The sequence below is a fragment of the Lampetra fluviatilis genome, chromosome 1 (assembly GCF_964198595.1).
Source record: "Lampetra fluviatilis chromosome 1, kcLamFluv1.1, whole genome shotgun sequence".
Taxonomy (NCBI): domain Eukaryota; kingdom Metazoa; phylum Chordata; class Hyperoartia; order Petromyzontiformes; family Petromyzontidae; genus Lampetra; species Lampetra fluviatilis.
The window spans coordinates 19,476,897-19,498,438 of NC_136275.1; the positions used below are offsets into that span (position 1 = coordinate 19,476,897).

Here is a 21,542-nt window from a genome sequence, read left to right on the forward strand (position 1 = left end):
TTTTTTAACACATGTCCGGTTAAATTTTGATTTAAAGCTTTCGTGACTGCAGGGATTCATATTCTTGGTTCTTTCGGTAAAGTCACGTAGAAGGGAAATAATAAAATAATAGAAATATTAAACAATAAAACATTCTCACGACGTTTCGACTGCAACACAAGCAATCATCATCAGGTGTGAAATCCACAGCAAGAAAATTTGAAAAAAATTCAAATTTGTGAAATCCACAGCAAGAAAATTTGAAAAAAATTCAAATTTGTGAAATCCACAGCAAGAAAATTTGAAATGTTTTCAAATTTTCTTGCTGTGGGTTTAACACCTGATGATGATTGCTTGTGTTGCAGTCGAAACGTCGTGAGAATGTTTTATTGTTTAATATTTCTATTATTTTATAATTTCCCTTCTACGTGACTTTACCGAAAGAACAAAGAATACATATCCGGTTGTTTAACTGGCATGACTTACACTGCTAACAAAGTCACGGAATCACTCCAAAACTGCCGTCCGCGTGTCTCTTACCGTAATTGCATCAAGTGGAGATGCCGAAACAAAACTCCATGAGATGCGCGTCTACACCACACTGCACGGTAAGCAACCGCGAACGGGGGGATTACATTTCCTAGCTCGCATAGAGGGAGAGGGGGAGGGGGAGAGGGAATTTTCCGCGGTTCGATAGGTCAACCCCGCGGAGTCGCGCGCGCTGATTGGCCAATTCTAGCCGCGCATCCACTGTGAGAAATGTAACGCGAGGGCGGAGACGATCGCAGGGCGACGGTGACGTAACCACGGTGAGGAGGTTACCCCCCCCGCCACGCCCCGCCCCCCCGCTACGCCCCGCCCCCACCCCGCTCCCCTCGCCCCGCCCCCGGGATAAGCAACAACAACAGAAGCAGCAGCAGCGATGGTGAGCGAACATTTTTGTGGACACATTATAATGGTTTTTTGACTTGAAAGAACATAAAAAATGTATAACATTACCTGGAGAAATGATAATTGACCGTGCTGCCGCAAGTCAACGCGACGATGTGTCTCACGTGTGTCCGCTGTGTTTCGCTTGTTTCAGTCTGACTTTTCGGAAGACCAAGTCGCCGGTAAGTGGTTTGGCGATTGTGGTTTGGTATTTCCCCGTAATTTTCACCGCAGACACAAGCGCACACGCACAAATGTGGACCTTAATGACGCCCCATTCCTCTTTTGGTTGCTTCATTCGCTCGGAGTGTCAAAGAAATTGAGTTCACTTGCGGGGAGCGGTGGCGCAGCGGTTAGCGCTACGCTGCCGGCAATGATCAGAGTTCGATTCCCTGCTCACGGCCACCACCACCGGTGACGATTATCTTGACCGGTCATGGGCCTCCCCTAGGTCGACTCAGACTCAAATTGGTACCTGGTGCAGCGTGTTAAACAGAGCCACTTGGGGAGACAAAGACGGCCGGGCGTGGTGCTGGCCACCCACGCCCACGTGTGCCACAGGGTGCTACTCACTAACAGCACTTACCCCAAGTCTGTTTAGGCTCTACGGGCTTTTTTTCGGTTTTTGCCCCTTTGTTGGAAGTCTGCCCGGGGTGGGGCCCTACCGCATAACTTTCTGGGCCCTTCTTGGCATTTATTCAGCGGTTTTTAATTTTATTTTATCATGTGTTTATCATTCCAGATGTGTCCCACTCCATTTTACCCGTATATCACCGTACGTAATTGCATATGCAGAATAGCCATTAGTAAACATAACGGTGTATGTAAAGCGTCGGCAAATATTTAAGGTGTGCCAAACGATGACATAAGAGGTTTGAGTGCTTTTGGAAAACTAAAGCGAATAATGAAAAGCAATAGAGTATACCAGTGTGCCGGAAGAACATTTTTAATCGGTGAATATTTCATATTTTTACATGTTCATGAACAAAAAAAATTAACTTTCAATTTAAAGCTTTCGTGACTGCAGGGATTATTCATCTTCTTGGTTCTTTCGGTAAAGTCACGTAGAAGGGAAATAATGAAATAATAAACTAAAACATAAAATAAAATTAACATAATAAAATAAAAAACAAAGCTGTCTTTCCGACAGCTCTGTTTCTTCACCTGAGGACGGCTGCTTGTGTTGTGGCCGAAACGTCGTGATAATTATTATGTTTTATTATGTTATTGTTTCCCTTCTACGTGACTTTACCGAAAGAGCCAAGAAGAAAAAAAATAACATCTAAAAGTTCCATAATATAGCCTGGAGACGTGCATGCTTGGAATAAAACTGAAAGATGAACACACGGAGAACAAGAACGCATTACAGACCCTTTATGGACAGTTTAAAGACCGGTAAATTGACTTGACATGACGCTTCGCGAGAAGGGATGATGATCGATGGGCAAAACTAACAACGAAAGGCAGCCAAATGTGGAATCACACCTGAGCGCACATCCACTGTGGAGATGGAATGAGATGAACGCATGTGCAGGTGCTAGATTAATCAAATACAGATCTGGGCCGATGGCAATATTTTATATCGGTATTGTTAATGTTGCTTTTAAAATCGATTCGTTCATAACTAAAATATATCTTCCTGGAAATTAATGTTTTGTTAAAGTATATCATGCATTCCTTGTTTTATTTTAGATAAATAATGTCATGTCATTGTACCAATATCCATGTGTAACTTTTTTTTAATGTTATGACGTTAGATGTTTCAACCATTTGTTTAGAGTTTTATTGCTTTGTGACTCGGCTGTCTGCTGAAAATACATTTATTCTCAATGGGCTCACACCTGGTGTATAAAAATCAAGGAAGTATGTAATATATGTTTATTGGACTGGTTTGTCAGAAGGGCCACTAAATTACTTGTTTTCAAATTAGTTTCATTTCACACGATGATAAATGTTTAAAGTCACTTCTACAGAGAAATGCCTTTGGAAGTTGACATCAGAACTTCTGTGCTTTCGTGGTGCCTTCAGTAGGTATTTCTGCACATTCGGGAACACATTTCATGTGCCCTTCAAAGAGCGTATGTCAAGTGGAAAAGTCACCCAATTTCTTAATTGTGGCTGAAAATGTTTACTCCTCTTCGTCATGGATAGTCACTTCCATAAATCTAAGATTAGATAAATATATACAATACCGCAGTTCGATTATGTTTCAGTCACACGGTGTTTCGATAAGAAAAGATGGATGACACACGTAACCATTGTCATAATTTACAAACACTCATGTCTTCAATGTAATACTATTCTGTGATACTGACGTTTATACCACATAACTGCCAATGCAGTTCCTAATTGCTGATAACGATAATTGTGCTGTATGTATAAACACTAGCAACGTGCCAGTCAAAGTAACAAGGAGAAAGAGATAAGTGTTGTGTTTAGAAATACATGCAGGAAGAGTTTACAAAAATTATGTAATGGAGCTGTGTAGTGGGTTGATCATGAATACATGGTTTAGAATGTATGCTTCACTGAGTTTAAACAAGGCTAAACCAAATGTAACAAAGTTTATTCTTTATTTACGTCATGAATAGCTGAATAAGGCGAGTTGGCAAGAATGGCTCTTTCCTCTCAATAAACAACAACCGTTTTATTTTCAGCATCTTTTGGTCATTGAATGTGCTCAATATAAATGTTGGTCAGACTAATTTGCGTGCAGTCGACAATTGATATATTCGTTTTTAAAGTGTCTAAGTCTCTAAGAGTTGTGCTAAGTAAGGATTAAAAGAGGAAGGTTAGTCATAAAAATCTGCAGGTTGAACCCCGTCCTGTCCTAACGCCACGCTCACCACGGTTAATATCGGCAGTCTATTTACCGGACCAATGCAAACCACGAAGAAGAATAGAGGGGAGACGAATATGTGGGTGAAGTCCATGGGAAATGTGCAAGACTGAATGATTGCGTGGGTGTGTGGAAAGTCAACAAAGGACCATTTGTATGCTGGGAGGCCGTACCTGATTTTTTGCATCTCTTAAAGATGAACGAGTTTTCATTTTCACACCCGGTGTGGCGTTAAACTCCTTTCATATATATAGCTTCATGAAATTCTACGGTAGATGGTTGAAATGTTTGAAAAATAGCAGTGCATTCATGGGCAGAATGACGTAATCTGTATTTGACGGTTTTTGGCTAACTTTAAAGCGTTATACTGGATATGCTTGAGAGTACACTATACACGCTGTATAAATTGACGGGTCGCTTCAATGCGAGTCAACTGTAGAGGGCAATTTTATTTGAGCATTTAGTGGCTAAACTTTAGACTTTTTTTATGTTTAATGATGTAGTTTCAGCTTGATTTTTGAAGTAGGATGTTTACATTGCTCTTCCTGTCTGGGCTTGCTTGAAATTAATTTGTTCCAGACTTGTGCGCACTTGTTATTTTGATAAGATTCCATCTGCAACTACCCATAAACAAATTTTTTTGTACTTGTAGAATAGAGTATTTCACTGTATATACGGGCTTCCATAAATACACATGCAGATTTTGTGCTTGTTCATGTTTTTTAAAAGACGTTTAGGTCATTGGTGCACACAACAGAATTGTCCATGACACATTACTACATTCTCTAATGATAAACGTGTATATTCTTGGTTCTTTCGGTAAAGTCACGTAGAAAGGAAATAATAAAAATAAAATACAATTCTCACGACGTTTCGATTATTTTTTCAAATTTTCTTGCCGTGGTTTTCACACCTGATGATGATTGCCTATGTTGCAATCGAAACGTCGTGAGCATTTTATTGTTTAATTTTTTAAATTTTATTATTTCCCTTCTACGTGACTTTACCGAAGGAACCAATATAATGAATCCCTGCAGTCACGAAAGCTTTAAATCGAAATATAAACGTGTATGTTTAGAATGTACCAATGGGAGCGGAAATGAGTGTTATCTTTATTGGTTACAACCCCACAAACATGGAATTGTGTTTTGTGGACTATTGGAAGCCATAGTATTGTCCGGAATGAGACGTTGCATATTTTCAGTGTAAAATTTATGAAGTTACATTTATTTTCCTAAAATAAAAACAAATTTATTCGGTCAATATGTTCTAAGACTAAAAGCTGTTTTGCTACAAATGTATCATTGTAGAGTAACAAATGTGGAGACAAAACATTTGATAATTTCTTCTCATCTCATCGTTGATCTTTTGAAAATATCAGGGCTTACACAGTGATGGGGATGTAATTTTCATGCTATTCTACAAATGTAAGATTGTGGGTAGCAATATCCATAAAATCAGTCAAATATAGTATTGTGTTCTCTGAGTGGGTGTACATGCTTCCTGGATAAATCCTAAACTGGACAATGATGCAGGGTGGTTAGCTGGGCAGAATCTGCCTCATGACACTTAGATGTTATCATTTTGTCAGTGTACCCTTTAGCCGAATTGGAGATCCGTGTCCATGCCAATCAATTATTCATTAGACCCTGATACCGCCACAGGCAAGCCTGAATGGTTTGCTCAATGCAGACAGGATGCATTTTTTCGTGTGGTTTTTTTAATACAACAAGTTTCAACCGTTTGTGTTAAAGGAAATGGCAAACTTGGGCCTGCCAGGCCATTTGATAGCTGAACTAATGCATGCAAATGCAGTTATAACACGAAACAATACATTCTACATTACCCACCTTGTTTAATTAGTAAGAGATGTGCTAATTTCTACTTTATTTGATTTTGGGAATTTACTCATTTAATACATGTGTTCTTTCAAGGTTTTACCATTATTTTTATTTCGGTTTCGCAATGTGCATTTGTTTGATTTCCCAATCCACGCCAAAGCTTTCTTTAACTTAGTTTGCCTTTATCGTTGATGCCCACACTTCCGAATGGTGGGAAATATGTGTTTATTTAACCTAACATTACACAAAGACTTGCTACAAGAGTAGAATTTGGTTGTCCAAACAGCTGTCTACCCAACTGTAACCGAAAAGGTTTCAGTTATTAATGTGCCCCTTTGGAAGTTTGTTAGGTTTCATGCAATTGCATAATAGAGGTTTTTGGGTTGGATCACATAAATATATAAATGTGTCGTTAAAACTCGCCACCATCCGACACAGCCAACTAGTAAGGGTTGTCACGTAAACAAAACGTGCCAAAAGTTTGTAAATGTTGTGGCTTGGCTCTCCAACACACCGGTGTGCTGTACGAGTGAGGAATTGGCATGTTCTGTTTGCGTGACAACCCTTACTAGTTGTCTGTGTCGGGTGGTGGCGGGTTTTAACTACACATTTATATTTTTACGTGATCCAACCCAAAAACCTCTATTATGGATGATATTGGTCGTGAAAGCCTACGTGTTAAACCTTCATGTAATTGGTTATGTATGTATTTATGTTGAACTTCTTTCACACCTTATGTAGCCAACCATGCTAATCGGTTCTGTATGCTCGTATGTATATACTGAACCACTTAATACTAAAACAGGAGACAATGGAAACAGTTTATTAAAAAAGTGTTACACACAAGCATTCACCACAAGTAGGTGTGGTTGAAGCAGACATGATTCAATACAAAAGTTTATATTTGGTGTTTGAACATCTCATCACCTGTTTCATTGAGAGAAAGAGTAAAACCTATTCTTATTTTTAAATATTTTTTTCGCAAGCATTACATCAAAGTTTTTCAAGCTTGTTTGAATTTTATAAAACATGCTGTTTACTCTACATTCTTTTTGTAAAATCACAATTTACATCCTGGTAGTAGTGATTAAATAATTTGATGAATTCATATAGCCAGTGCAGAGCAACTATTCGAGATTTCAATCAATTAATGTATTCAAAGTAATTTTTGAATATCTGTTTGAGATTGTCATACTTCATTTCTTAGAATGGATCAAAATCACCAAATAAATTATGTAATATGTGCATCCCTTTCACAATCCACTGCTGAATGAAGGCGTCCCCATACCCTGACAGCCATACATGACCACGCTGGTCAGAGAGGGTTGGTAAAGAAACACTCTTTGGTTCTTTCGGTAAAGTCACGTAGAACATTAAATAATAATAGAATAAGACGTTTCGGTTGTAACACAAGCAGCCATCATCAGGTAAGAATTAATGATGAAACACAGACATGGAAACAACATAGGCAGACACACATACAGAGACACACCAAGCGAGACGCACACAAAGACACGTCGTATTCTATTATTATTTTATTTTCTACGTGACTTTACCGAAATAACTAAAGAGTAATTCCTGCAGTCACGAAAGCTTCGAATCCAGGTAAAGAAACAGTTCAGATATGGCAGAGTCAATCCTCCAATATGACAATTTCAAAACACACGTGGTACCTAAGAATGTCAGAGGTCATTGGACAGTTAGGTTGGACTGTGTTGCCAAATGTACCTTACAACCCAGACTTTGCACTCTCACATTTTAATATATTCAGTCTTTTTAAAGATTCCTATTTGGGCAATGTTTGGAAGCAGAAAAAACCCACTGATATACAGGGACTAGGTTGTTGGGGGGCGCCTGCGTCGCCCTCCAACAACCTAGTATTCATCATAGAAAGATAGATAAAGTTGTGCGCTTACCAACGTAATGGAACGTCTGTCCCTGCGACTTGTTGATTGTGATAGCGTATGCGGGGAGAATGGGAAATTGTCGTCGTCGCAAAACAAATGGCAAAGTCGTGACGGTGGGGGCCAAGTTGATTCTGGGAATCAACACCAAATCGCCTCGTTCTCTCTCTCTCTCAAGCGTTCATCATATTCATCATAGCCAGATAGAGAAAGTATTTTTTTTTATAAATAGCATTTTACATCTGGAAGACTTAATTGAAAACGACATTTCGTAGATGTCCTTGCTGGGAGTTCAGTTCGATGCGGACTTTCACCTGTTTGGGATTGCGGGATCGAGATAAGGGGCAGTCCATAAATGACGTCACGCACCTAGGGGGGGGGGGAGTTCAGACATTTGTGACGATGTGTGACGAGGGGGGGGGGATTTGAGAAATGTGACATCACATCAAAATGCGCAACTTTAAATAAATATAGACAACACGTTCTACTTAATTAAATATAATTTTTAATAAATGTTTTCTCCTGCAACATCAGAGTGCAGCGCCACATTAAATACGCACTACAATGACAATCGTTTAAAGCGATTTTAAGCATGTTTTATTTTCAAAATGGAAATATGGTTTGGGGGGGGGGGGCAGAGCTTTGTGACGTCATATTTGAGGGGGCGGTCTGACGTTTTGTAACGCCGTGTGACGAGGGGAGGGGGGGATCAAAAATCGTCCAAAATCGCGTGACGTCATTTATGGACGGCCCCTAAGGCGACATAGAGCTGCTGGCCGTGCGAGAAGACCGCCGTCTGCAGATCGATTCCAACGTAATCGAACGTCTGTCCCTGCGCTTCTGTTGTTCATGTATGGGGCGCGTAGGTTTGCAGCGCCCCCTGCATGAAAACGACGGGAAGTGCAGCGTTCATCATATTCATCACAGATAAAGTTGGGCGTTTATATTATACAGGGATGATGTTTGGAAATAGTTACATGATCCTGATTAATCCATGATGGAATGCCAGCCCTGGTTTCACGTTGACATATGTGAGTAGAAAAGGATGGATACTTTGAAAAATAGGCAAATGTTAATAATATGCCCGTGAATTAATACCAAATCTGTTTTATATCATTAAATGTCAGAGGGAAAAATGAGGCATTTTGTGTATCCCTTGCCTTTAGAGAGTTTAACAAGTGTTTTCTGTTTCACATGTTGGAATATGTTTTGTGTGCACTCCCAGACTTCAAAGAGGCATTCTCACTCTTTGACCGGACTGGAGAAATGAAGATCTCTTACAGCCAGTGTGGGGAGGTAATGAGAGCCCTTGGCCAAAACCCCACCAATGCAGAGGTGCTCAAATTGCTGGGCAACCCTAAGCCTGCAGGTACAATGCACAATGTACCACATTCTGTGATCCTCATACCATTGCACCACGCTTTATTTTCTCTTTTTCCTCATCGCCATTGCCTGACAAATTGTAGGAACTGCAATTGTTTAAACCTCCGTGAAGTATATTATACCCAGATTATGTTGTTTCCTACAAGCGTTGAGATGAGTATCAGGAGTTTCAATGTCATTAGGGCTGTCGGTAATGCATTATTTATGAGATTTGCATTCAGAACAGGTTGGTTCTTTAGGCTCTTGGGATTCGTTGTGTTTTCTGTAGGTTAGTTGCCAGCCACCTCATTACAGAAAATCACAAACTTTACATGAAATATTTTACCATCCAAGTAGTAATATAATCAGATTATCAATGCAATTTTGTAATTTAGACTTGGTCAAGCGAGTTCAGAAATAAACGTGCAATCCTTGCATATAGAAATACATTATTAGAAAATCTATACTCTTGGCCTAAAAGCATTTACAAAATGATTTTAGTCCCAAGAGTGGAAAGCCGTAGGACATTGACTTGTTTTCCAGCAAATTCATGATTAGTGTCATTCTGTTTGGTTGTTAATGCCATCAAAGGTTTATACACCATTGGAACCTCATTTTCCAGTAAAAATATGATAATTGTTTTTTTACCCTTCTCTCTGGCAACAAAACTGACACCTTTTTTACAAGGAGTCATGTTTACATAGACCACAATACCTGCAGTCATAATGCAAACAAAAAACATAACTCTGATAATGTGCTGTCTCGGGTGTGGACCAATCAACTTCAAGGACAGTGCACATTATCAGAGTTATGTTTTTTGTTTGCATTATGACTGCAGGTATTGTGGTCTATGTAAACATGACTCCTTGTAAAAAAGGTGTCAGTTTTGTTGCCAGATAGAAGGGTAAAAAAACAATTATTACATCAAAGGTCCCACCATGACGCTGTTAAAAAGTGTCCTAAAACCGACCCTACAATAATGAATATTTTAAACAGCCACGGGCATGCACCCTGTAGACTTTTATACTGGACATATGTGAAAAAGAGCTTCATAGTTCATTGGATTCTTCCAGTCTAAATAAATAAAGATTCTGAGTATGAGATATATATGAATGGAAAAGCCTGGAACATTAGGCATACTGCAATTTTTTTTGCACGATCTATCAATTTTAATAACGTTTTAAGTTGGTTTATTTGTATTTACCCATATTCCCAAGATTCGTGTTTACTGTATGTTTGCATTAAAATAAAATACCTGCTATATATTTTTGAGTAAAAGAGTAAAGATTACTTTGTCACTGTCTTCATCTGCTTTACCTTTGTTTTTATGTTAACAAAGACATCTTTAGGAAATGTAATTTTGTTGTTATTTGGAATTGTGTTCGGACTCTACAGAAATGAATGTGAAGATGCTGGAGTTTGAGCAATTTCTACCCATGCTGCAGACTGTCACAAAGTCCAAAGACCAAGGCACATTTGAGGATTTTGTGGAGGGTCTGCGAGTGTTTGACAAGGAGGGCAATGGCACCGTGATGGGAGCTGAATTGCGTCATGTGCTTTGCACACTCGGTGATTACTCTTGACAGTGGTCACGAGGATCATCAACTTTTTAAAATTATGATTTCAGTCAGAGAGCCTTGTGTTGTTTATGAAGCAAAGTGAGCCGTAGAGTGAAAAAAATATTGAATCGTGGACTTTTTGTATTCACTTTACAAACACTCTGTGTACGAGCATTAATTAAACCATATATTTTCTTTGCAATGTTTTGTAATTATGCGTATAAAATTGTAATCAAGTGTCATATCAGTAAACGTAATTTCAGTTGGCAATCGGCAAAGCACCGGTCAAAGGAATGAATGTGGACAAGGATTTCCTAAATAATGTACAATGAGCAGAGCTCTCACGATGCGTGATTTTTTGTTTCTAATATCACGGATTTTAAACAGTTTTTTGACCCCTGAGGGTTGGAATATTTTCTTTGCCAATTTGGCATGTATTAATGTGCGATGTTTTTATATAACAATAATCTCGTTGGATGGCTTTCCCTAGCTTGAACACTATATAAACTTTTTTTTTCTTTCCTCTAATGCCTGTATTTTTTGGGATTATTATTTTAAGTGTGGATATAAATAAATGCATTGCTTTTAAATTTGTGTCCAATCCACTATTGGATAAAGGCCTCCCCAAATGTCAGGGCTGTAAAAAAATATTATTTTAGATTTAATAAAAATGTTTCTGGTGATGAATATACAACCGTTAAATAAACATACGTGTTAATGTCGATGCAGACTTTGGAATTGACTGTACAGTACCAGGGACTGAGACAGGCTTTTCGATTTAAAGCTTTCGTGACTGCAGGGATTCATCTTCTTGGTTCTTTCGGTAAAGTCACGTAGAATGGAAATAATAAAATAATAAAAATAAAACATAATAAAATAATTCTCACGACGTTTTGGCCACAACGCAAGCAACCGTCCTCAGGTGAAGAACAGCAAGTTTCATCCCTACTCTCCCATTGACATATTTCGTTGCTTCCTCTTAGTATCTTTCACACGACGGTCAATGGTACAGTGTATAATAACAAATAGTATTAAATTTATATGCTTAATACAATGTACAAAGTAATATATAGTATCGTAATTGTATAGTGAATATACAGCAGTGTGATATACATTAGGGTGGGTAGAATAATACATAGTGTAATATTACAATGTATAAGGTTTAGGGTGGTTTATAGCAATACAGTATATAATTTAATGTTGGGTTTGTCTATGGCAGTATATAGTACGGTGTAGACTCGTGTGATGTAAGAGAATAAAGTTTAGATGGAAGCATATATTTTTTTTACGACGTAGAATTGTAATGTATTACTTACTGTTAGTAACTCAGCTTATTGTAGAGTATATTTAGTATACTGATGATACTATGTAGTTTATACTTTAGTTGTTTACGTGGTGGTTTTAGTTACTGCAGCTAGATACTATTAACACTCCTTCCCTTTATTAATGCTACCCCTATCCCCTCCCCTTTGATGCTGCTAATCCTGCATAATGCACGGGCATAAGTAGTACTAATCACATACCTGCATTTCCCATATCCCCTCCCTTTGATGCTGCTAATCCTGCATAATGCACGAGCATAAGTAGTACTAATCACATACCTGCATTTCCCATATCCCCTCCCTTTGATGCTGCTAATCCTGCATAATGCACCGGCATAAGTAGTACTAATCACATACCTGCATTTTCCATAAATATGCTAAATTCCTCTTGATATGCAAATTCCTTTGTCAAGGCGTTCTTCCCCCTCCAACCCAGCTTAAATATACGCTGCCAAGCCTGGTGGTGTTCATTCAGACGCTGTCTTTCTGACAGACCTGTTCTTCACATGAGGACGGCTGCTTGCGTTGTGGCCGAAAGGTCATGAGAATTTTATTTTATTATGTTTTATTTTTATTATTTTATTATTTCCATTCTATGTGACTTTACCGAAAGAACCAAGAAGATGAGACAGGCTTGTTCGCTTACTGGATGTGGTGTGCTGGAGCTGTTTGTTGACAATGCCCATTGTGCATATTGTGCAGGGGAGAGGATGTCAGAGGAAGAGGTGGAGCTGCTGTTGGTTGGGCAGGAGGATACCAATGGCCTCATCAATTATGAAGGTAATGCCACCTGGGGTTTATGACGACTGAGAGTGGAACATTTTACCCTTCGATGGTCTACCAATGATTTCAGGAATTCACAGTGCTCATTTGTCACCAGCAGAGGTCAGCCAAGTGCACCATTCTTGTATTTTAATTCTCCATTGCCCACATCTGGATTGAAAATGTCAAGAAATGTAACAGCCGCAGCCGCGACGTGTCTTTGCTTAACTGATGGAATTATGTGAGTTACAGTGTGCCATTTTGGTTTCATTGTCAGTCCCAAGAGATATTGCAGTGACTTGCGTAGGCAATAGGGGACATCATTCAAGTGAAAGGAGGTTGCAAATAAAACTTTCTGCAAAACGGTGATATTATGTGGTCTAATCAAACCAGGTTACTCTTGAAAACAAGACGCCTGGTCTTTGAGTTCACACCTAATTAAACAAACCTTATTTGAACTAGCCTTTTGCTCGTCCTAGGACGGGTGTATTGCAGTAAATCTGAAACTTGTAAGCGAAAAACAGACCTCGACGTGATATTAATTGCATCCATTTGTGTGCAATTTGTAATGGCGCGGTAATCCCTTGTTCATCATGACGTCCTTTTTACTTCGATGTCTCAATAGCGTTACTGAGATCGCGTGACGTGAGGGTTCTGCCTTTGTAGTGAGGGTTGTCAGTTGACGCCGCCTAGAGGGGAGGAGGCGCCTCGGCCCCCCCATGTGGAGTGACGTCAGCCGCTAATTATTATGAATGGAGGGGGGGTGTCCATTTGTAGGACGTCACCTTATAATGATTATTAATGAGGGGGGCTGTTCGATGTTGAGTGACGTCACCCGCTCATGATTATTAACAGAGGAGGGGTGGGGGGATATCCATTTGGAGGCCGTCCCCTGCTCATGAATATTAATGAGGGGGGCTGGTCGGTGTGGAGTGGCATCACGAGCGTTAAGGACATTCCTGGGTGATTATTATCGAAGGTATTCTTCAGCCACGACTGGTGGTACTGTGGCCACCTGCTGGTAAACGGTGGGATTTTTGTTCTCAACCAACTCATTTTGTGAAAACACTTCACTTTTTCTCATCTGAAAATTATATACTTATTTTACACTCAGGCTAATGGAGAGAACGAAATCAAATAATACAAACAAGATGGGCAAAAGACTTGAAGCAATACAAGCAAGGCTGTTTAATAAGGCCAAAACGTGTCATTGCATTGCAACCTTGGAATTGCTGCAAGGGTGAATTGTTATTATACCATTCGGATTTAGTGTCACACTTTATATATAATATTGAGTCATTGGTTTTATTATATTATATTTGCATTCAGAACTCGTGTAGCCATGGAAACATAAACTGTCTAAAGGCTAAGTTCCAAAGCAAAACATTCAAACATGTTTCTCCTAATTTATGGAGATGGGGGTAGCCAACTTTGGTTTGAAAATGTATATACCACGATGCCTAAAGAAACAGTTTTCAGTTTGTGCATTTTCCTTGCATTGCCATGGATCAAAAACATGATCTCTGACAAAGAACATCGAAAATAAGGTGAAACGTACCCAAAGTATGGAGATATGCATGCTTCAAAGTTATCCGAGAGAAATGAAGAGGAACACGTGGATCATAAAACCAACACAAATTCTATACATTTTATCGACTGCTAAGAAATGTAAGCAGGCCTGGCCAAGACATTAATAGAGAAGACATTGATCAAGACTAAGGATGGAGTGGCAGCTGAAGGAGGGGGCACGCCCCAATAGCATGTCCACCTCGAAGATTGAGCCATGAGCTTAGCTTGCATGCAGGAGATAGACAACATTGTTGAATCACTGGACCGTGAGAGAAGGGGAGAGACTTGCAGAAGTCTTAATCCAGAAGTGGTTAGATCAGTGCTTATGATGATGATAGTATTCTTGGTTCTTTCGGTAAAGTCATGTAGAAGGGAAAAACGATAAAATAATACAAATAAAACAATATTGTTTTTTCCTTCTACATGACTTTACCAAAAGAACCAAGAATATGAATCCCTGCAGTCACGAAAGCTTTAAATCGAAATGATGATAGTACTTATTGAATACAGACTGCAATCCCATATCAGAACACGTAACTTTTATTGCTAGCAGTGTGGCTAAATTCAAAGCCAGCCACTTTTTTTACGTATTGCCACCTATTTGGTTTCTCATTAAGCACTTTCACCTTATTTGTCTTCTCATGCCTCACCGCTCCGTACATCTCTCTTGTCTAAGAAATGTCAGGTAATTGAGAAATACATTAGCCAGGATCATCATTAAAACTCGAACATTGGAGTTGGAATGACAGCCAAGGAAGGGACGATTTCAATACGACAACCACCTAAAAGATATAGCAATGAGATCGGCTCATGCACAGGACCCAGATGCTTTGTGGCATCATATGACTGCGAGGGATGGCAATGATGTGGGGAGGCCTTCATCCACGAGTGGATATAATTTGGCTAAAAATAATGTGAGCTGGAACATTTCCATACTTTACAATGCAGTATGTTGCTGAAATGACAGTACCACAACAGGCAGTTGCACTTCTTGAGCAATCCAAATAAAACTGTCATTGTCTCAATTTATGTGGTAGGATATATTTTTTTCTTCATAAGGCTGACTTATTACAATTATTGCATTGATACAAGTTTACATGGGCAACTTACTCTTCAACTATAAATGAACATTGTAATTATGGTAAATGTACCCGAGGTTTTTTGTAAGCTCAGTTTTATTGGAATTATATTGTTCATGGATGTTTGATTTCTATAAAAAAAAAAGAATCAGGAAGGGAGATAGGTTGTACATTTGAATGTGAAATATTTTGGGTTTCAAAACAATTCTTAATCTGTTACCCATTTTGATGTTTTTCTTTCAGATTTCATTAGACACATCATGTCTGCCTGAGCAGCCCATTATGGTATGCGTGATGCCTTTTAATCTGCCTTGATGTCAACATTTTTCCAACATCTAGCTGGCCTGAATGGATTAAACCATGAGTATTTGGAAGGGTGTCCAAATGTGGCCACCTCCATTGTTTATGTATGCAAAGATGTAATAGCAATGTAAATACATTATTTGGAAATATAATGGTTTTTAACACACTAAATTGAAAATACGTTGGAAAGTCCAGTCCAGTAAAAACATTTAAATTCTACTTTTTTACGTCTATGCTACAAACCTTATTCTGTTTACATACACACTGCTGATGTGGCTTGTTTTATAGTATTCACTAAAGCATTGTAAATAAAATGTTAGTATTACTTTGATTCATTTGAAAAATCTATTCAGAACCCTATATAATTATCCACAATTATATAGCTAAGTTAATGGATATTACGCCGGTTCATAATAAAATGTATATATTATATGAAAAATAAAAAAAATCCCCCCAAAATGTCAGGCTAAAGTGTGTACATCATCATATTTTGGCCCATAGGTTTAAAAAAATAAGCCAAAGGTCAGGAGTCATTTGTGGGAAATAACACTTTATATTTTGCTATTAAGAGGAGAGTGGGATTGTAATGTACCTGAAGTAGCCTAAACAATTGCAATGTTTTGTGTTTTTACAGACTTGGTCAAGAATGTGCTAAACGGTTGAGGGACCATCGAGACTGATTTGATCAGATGACCCATCTTCATTCTCCTGCTCCATGATATCCCCTTAGTATATTGGCAAATGTAATACGCATTTTATACAGTGTGCTTGCTGCTATAAAACAAGCTCCTTTATACAAAAAGTCTGTAATCTCATCATTCCCGATGTAAACTACATTCCCTTATGTATCTACATACACTTTTTTTAAAAATAAGCATTGCTCTTCATTTTCCATGTGATGTATAAGTACGTCATATCAATAGTATCTTTGGGTTAGCTGCGTAGAGATGAAGTCCAATTTGAACACAGGCTTTCGTAACCAATATGAGATGCCAATGTGTGCACGATGTTTTAATGTAAATTTTAACCTATAAATAAGGAAAGAACTCAATGCGTTTGGCAATAACACCGCCATAAAATAAAATAGGCAGCGTTTCAAGAATTGTCTTTCTCCATAGCACATAAATAAATACGGGGTTGTCGGAGAAGTCTGCCATTTGCAATTTCTATTGCCTGTGAACCAATCTGACTCATCTGACGACTGGCAAATTCATTGGCAAGAGGTCTCTTCTGGTTTGTAATTAACTTTGGCCACATAAGTGGGACTTTGTACCTGTACTATTTAACCACACAGCTAACCCAAATACTGTAATGCTATGACTGAGTACAGCCGTGAAAGCCTAAAACTGAAATCAGTCAATCATGTTGCAACTTTAGTGTTGCCTATGTATCGTGTGTGTTTTTGTTATGCATAATGCAACATTTGGAGAGAAAAAAATTGCATGTTTTGTGGTGAAGTCCATTTAGGGATGGATAAATGATGCTCTCGTCTGCTCTGTCTTGGTGGCTACCTATCCTTCACAACTTGTCTGCATTCTTAAAATATACAACATGTTTTATTTCAGTAATCAATTTCTTGGTGATATTAAAATAAAATTCACAAATAGCAAACAACACTGCTGGTATTGTTTTGATTATGATGATACCTCTGCAATTAAAGCGTTCTCCATCGTATTCAAAACTGCCATTGGTGGTACGTATCATTTTCATGACGTGGTTTATCCAGAAATCTATTAAGTTGTGCTTTTGTTACATCTATTTATAATTACGTGTAAACAAATCGATGGGAAAGACTGAATGAAGTGTGAACAAAATATTTTTCAATCTAAAAGTGTTGCATGAATGAACCAGTGCGCATGTGTCAATGTTCTCAGGCTAAAGTCCAATGCACGTTGTGGGGTTTATTTACCAAAGGTTTATGTCGGTAGCTATTAATTGGTGCACAGTTTCGGGGTTTAAAAGGAATCTGCACTGCGCACAATACCTGCAATGCGTCGCAAATGAAGACTCCGCTTAATTAGACGATTGCCGCTCGCTATCGAATGAGCATTTATGTCCGATTAGCAAATCTGACTCGGGCAATGCATAGGCAGTACCGTACTGATTTTATTTACACCCACTTTTTACTGGAAAAGGAGTTCACATTTAAAAAAGTTGCATAGTCCAAGCGGTTTTTTATTATTATTGTTTTTATCAGAAGCCAAAGTCTAACGTATATTGTCTAACCTATTGAACGGTCCGCTGTGTAACGCTGAAAAGTTATTGCCGCGTTCAGAGTATTGTAGCTGCAAGTTCACGTTACACTTAATTGGACGATTGCCTCGTATGCTACTGAATGAGCATACATTCTGCAAACAGGTCCTCAAAATCAAGATTTTATTCCTCTACAGATCATCTACGTCACCTAAAAGCAACAAAAGTAGTAAGTACTAGAAGTTGTATTGTATACATAACACACACACATTAAGTCAATATACTGTACCTGGATGAATCTTCCTTTGTTGCTGGTTATATACTTCATCATTTACATTCAATTCGGTGACTAATCGGGGGCACCGCTGTGTGTTACTCTTGGCATTTCAAATTGAACGAAAATTATCCCCATTAGAAGCAATACTTAACTTTAAAGATTATTAGTATGGCGTTTGAGAAATGCTGGAATGTTTCATTGGTTCTCGTTTTGAAACTTGAAATCGCTATCTTTTGAAAGTATGAGCCTAATAAATACGGTACATGATTTTGCTTAGTTGAGAGAAATTCCCTTTGTTAAGTTTAACGATATTCTTTCGTGACGAGGCTCCGGGAGCTATACATTTCCAAATGTATAAAAATGTGTGCATGGCATTTGTACACTATACAGTAGTATTCATTTTTTTGTTAGTAGCTGTTTAGAGCGTTAAGTTGCATATTGTGCTATACCCATATATATAGACCAGTGAAATGTATTTTGCTCTACTTAAGCACTATATGGCACAAAATTACTCTAAACGGATGTTTCAAAATGTGGAGGGAAAAACCGGAGGACCTGGAGAAAAATCCACGCGACCATGGGGAGAACACGTAATCTCCAAATATACAGACGTCAAGGTTGGGATCGAACCACACGACCTCCTGCATACCAGGAGAGGGAGTTATCATCTCACCACCGCGACTCTAAATTATAATTCCTCAACCTTTTCGCGGAAAGATTCCAAACAACCATATCATTCTCATCTTATATTGCCATTCCAATATTATACATTTCCGAAATCGTTCATTGAAAGCAATTGTTTACTCTAATAATGAATGCATATTCCCATATTTGCGTCTCCACAACCATTACTACTGCTGGGTGGACAGGCGATGAGGGTTCGGGGTGGGGGGTGTTAAATAAACTTGAAACATTGTTTCGACTGCCGTGCTGGGAGGGTGGAATGGAACTAAGCAACTTCTGGATCGCAAGTCCAGTGTGCTAATCATCACATCACGTGAAATGTGCATTTCCTCATTATAGTGTGACGCCGTGCAGCACACAAGCATGTCATCTCTCATTGAAACCCTTAAATCGAGCATTTGCCTACATTTGTTGTGCATTTACATCAGAAGCATGTGGTTGCAATGGTGGCAGTTAAACAATGTTTTCCTAGCAAAGAAAAATAGACATTGAAATGTGAAGCAACAATTGGAACGTGTATATTCGCACAAGCACATTGTTTTATAGTCAAACCCAAGGCTGTAACCGAGGTTATCGCAGATAAAACGGGCATGTCGTAGAACGAGCCACTCTTGCACAACACCCAATGGCAGGAGCTAAGGCCATGTGTAACGAATGTAATTTAACCCCTACTTCGTAAATGTCTGCAGCTTTTTAAACATTATTTTACAAACTAAACTTGTATGACATCTTTGGTATTTTGGAAATTTGAATATAAAGTAGCACATACTTCAGGGGTGCAAAAATAGCAATTCGAATAATCGTACTCAAAACAGATGCAGTTCCCTCATATGCCTTTAGAGTTGCCACACAAAGCTTCGGGTCTTCTCGGCCACGGTCATGCTATCTGTTCTCTATCCTTGGGAAACGTGGACCCCCGAATGGAACACCTTCGCCGGTTATAAACATTCAAGTTGGTCTGCCTTCGATCCATTTTGGGTTAAGCGGGAGCTGAGTTCTCGAACAAAGCTCTCGATTTACAGGTCTACATTCCCACCCTCGCCTATGGTTATGAGTTTTGGGTAATGACCGAAAGGATGACATCGTGGGTAAAAGGGGCCGAAATGAGGTTTCTGCGCAGGGTTGTCAGGCTCGCTCTCCGTGATCGGGTGAGGAGCTCAGTAATCCGGGAGAGTTTCAGAGTCGAGCCGATGCTCCTCCGGATCGAGAGGAGCCAGTTGAGGTGGTTCGGGCACCTGGTACAGATGCCCCCCGGTAGACTCCCCCTGGAACTCTACCGGGCATGTCCCACTGGGCGAAGACTCCGGGGCCGGCCCAGGACACGCTGGCGGGACTATGTCACTCAGCTGGCCTGGGAACGCCTGGTAATTCCCCAGGAAGAGTTAGAGTCAGTGTATAGTAGTGTATCGTGTAGTAGTGTATAGTTATGTAGAGCTAGAATCTGTCGCCGGGAAAGGGAGGTCTGGACCGCCCTACTCAACATGCTGCCGCCGCGACCCTCACCAGGACAAGCGGACTGAGAAACAAACGCACGACAAGCACCGTGGTGACGTCACCGTCAGTTAGTGACAAATAGCAGTTGTTTCAGTAAAGTCGCGTAGATAGAAAATAAATGAAAAGAAAACACGACGTTTCGGTTGCAACACAAGCGGCCGTCTTCAGGTGAGAAAAAAAAAACCGTAGCCCTCAAAGGTCTGGGACACATCCCGGCAGACGTTGCAAAATCTGAAATTGTTGATATCCTCAAGAATGCTAAGAAACCCATTAGCAACATTAGCAAGGACGAACGTTTTGAACTCTCTCAATTAAAAAAGAGAGATGATATTGTCATCCTCTCAGCCGACAAGGGCAATGCCACTGTCATCATGGATAAAACCACTTACAACAGCAAAATCCAGGACCTTCACAATGATGGCTGCTATACCAAAATTACTAGAGACCGTACCAATAGCTTGGCTACTAAAACCAACAAAATCATCACTAATTCGACTTTTCTAATCCAACACACCAAACAGCTCTCTCTAAAACCTTCAGCTGCCAGACCACCCAGATTTTACGGCCTTCCAAAAATTCATAAAGAGGGTACTCCACTCCGTCCTATCGTATCCACCATTAACTCATCCACTTACAGACTGGCACGATTTCTGTCTGAGACTCTGCTTCCCTTCACGGGCAAGACCACCTCAGCTGTACTTATTTCGGCCCACTTGGTTTCACTAATCAAGGACATATCACTGTCCCCGGAGGATTTGCTTGTCAGTTTCGATGTCTCCCTCTTCACCAAGGTACCTGATACTATTGCAATCATTGAAAACCTAGTCCAACAGGGATTGGATCCTGATGTACCTTGGTTGGTAAGGCACTGCCTTACCCACACTTACTTCACCTGGAATGGTACTTTCTACAAACAGAATTAAGGTACCGCAATGGGCTCTCCCCTATCACCAGTGGTAGCGAACATTTTCATGAAGAAATTTGAGACAGACGCCATCCAGACATCCACCCGACGTCCTTCCTTGTGGAAGAGATATGTAGATGACACGTTCGTCATCTGGCCACATGGCCGGATGGCACTATACCAATTTCTCAACCACATCAATTCAATACACCCATCTATCAAATTCACCATGGAAGTGGAAAATGATGAAAAGCTACCATTCCTGGATGTTTTGATTGAGAAGAGACCTGATGGCTCGTTGGGATACTCTGTCTACAGGAAAGCCACCCACACGGATTCCTATTTAAAGCCTGACTCCCACCACCATCCAGCCCAAAATAATTCCCTCATCAAAACACTACACCATAGGGCCCGTTGCATCTCCGACCAGCACCACCTAGCCAGTGAGCTTGATCACGTACACCAGGCTCTCAGGAAGAATGGATATTCTGACCGCACAATCCGCAAAGCTGCATCCCCAACCATGGGTAGATAACCATAT

General features: G+C 39.6%; 1 protein-coding gene across 2 annotated transcripts; it reads left to right on the forward strand.

The window, feature by feature from the left end:
• The first annotated feature begins 851 nt into the window (after positions 1-851).
• LOC144933696 (myosin light polypeptide 6-like) lies at positions 852-17,108 on the forward strand. 2 transcript variants are annotated; one of them, XM_078858774.1, is made up of 7 exons: positions 852-904; positions 1,064-1,091; positions 8,719-8,862; positions 10,251-10,424; positions 12,439-12,516; positions 15,390-15,431; positions 16,084-17,108. In XM_078858774.1, exons 1-6 carry the CDS (start codon positions 902-904, stop codon positions 15,416-15,418), a joined length of 456 nt encoding a protein of 151 aa, XP_078714900.1. In that variant the 5' UTR covers positions 852-901; the 3' UTR covers positions 15,419-15,431; positions 16,084-17,108. The 2 variants fall into 2 exon arrangements, with proteins under 2 accessions (XP_078714900.1, XP_078714895.1); XM_078858769.1 differs by lacking the exon at positions 15,390-15,431 and having other exon boundaries at positions 16,084-17,103.
• Positions 17,109-21,542: the final 4,434 nt, after the last annotated feature.

What these genes read in the sequence shown, in the direction of transcription:
- LOC144933696 (XM_078858774.1), top strand. An exon ending in GGGCAACCCTAAGCCTGCAG is followed by an intron (nt 8,863 to 10,250) that starts GTACAATGCACA and finishes CGGACTCTACAG; the next exon opens with AAATGAATGTGAAGATGCTG. An exon ending in TCATGTGCTTTGCACACTCG is followed by an intron (nt 10,425 to 12,438) that starts GTGATTACTCTT and finishes CATATTGTGCAG; the next exon opens with GGGAGAGGATGTCAGAGGAA.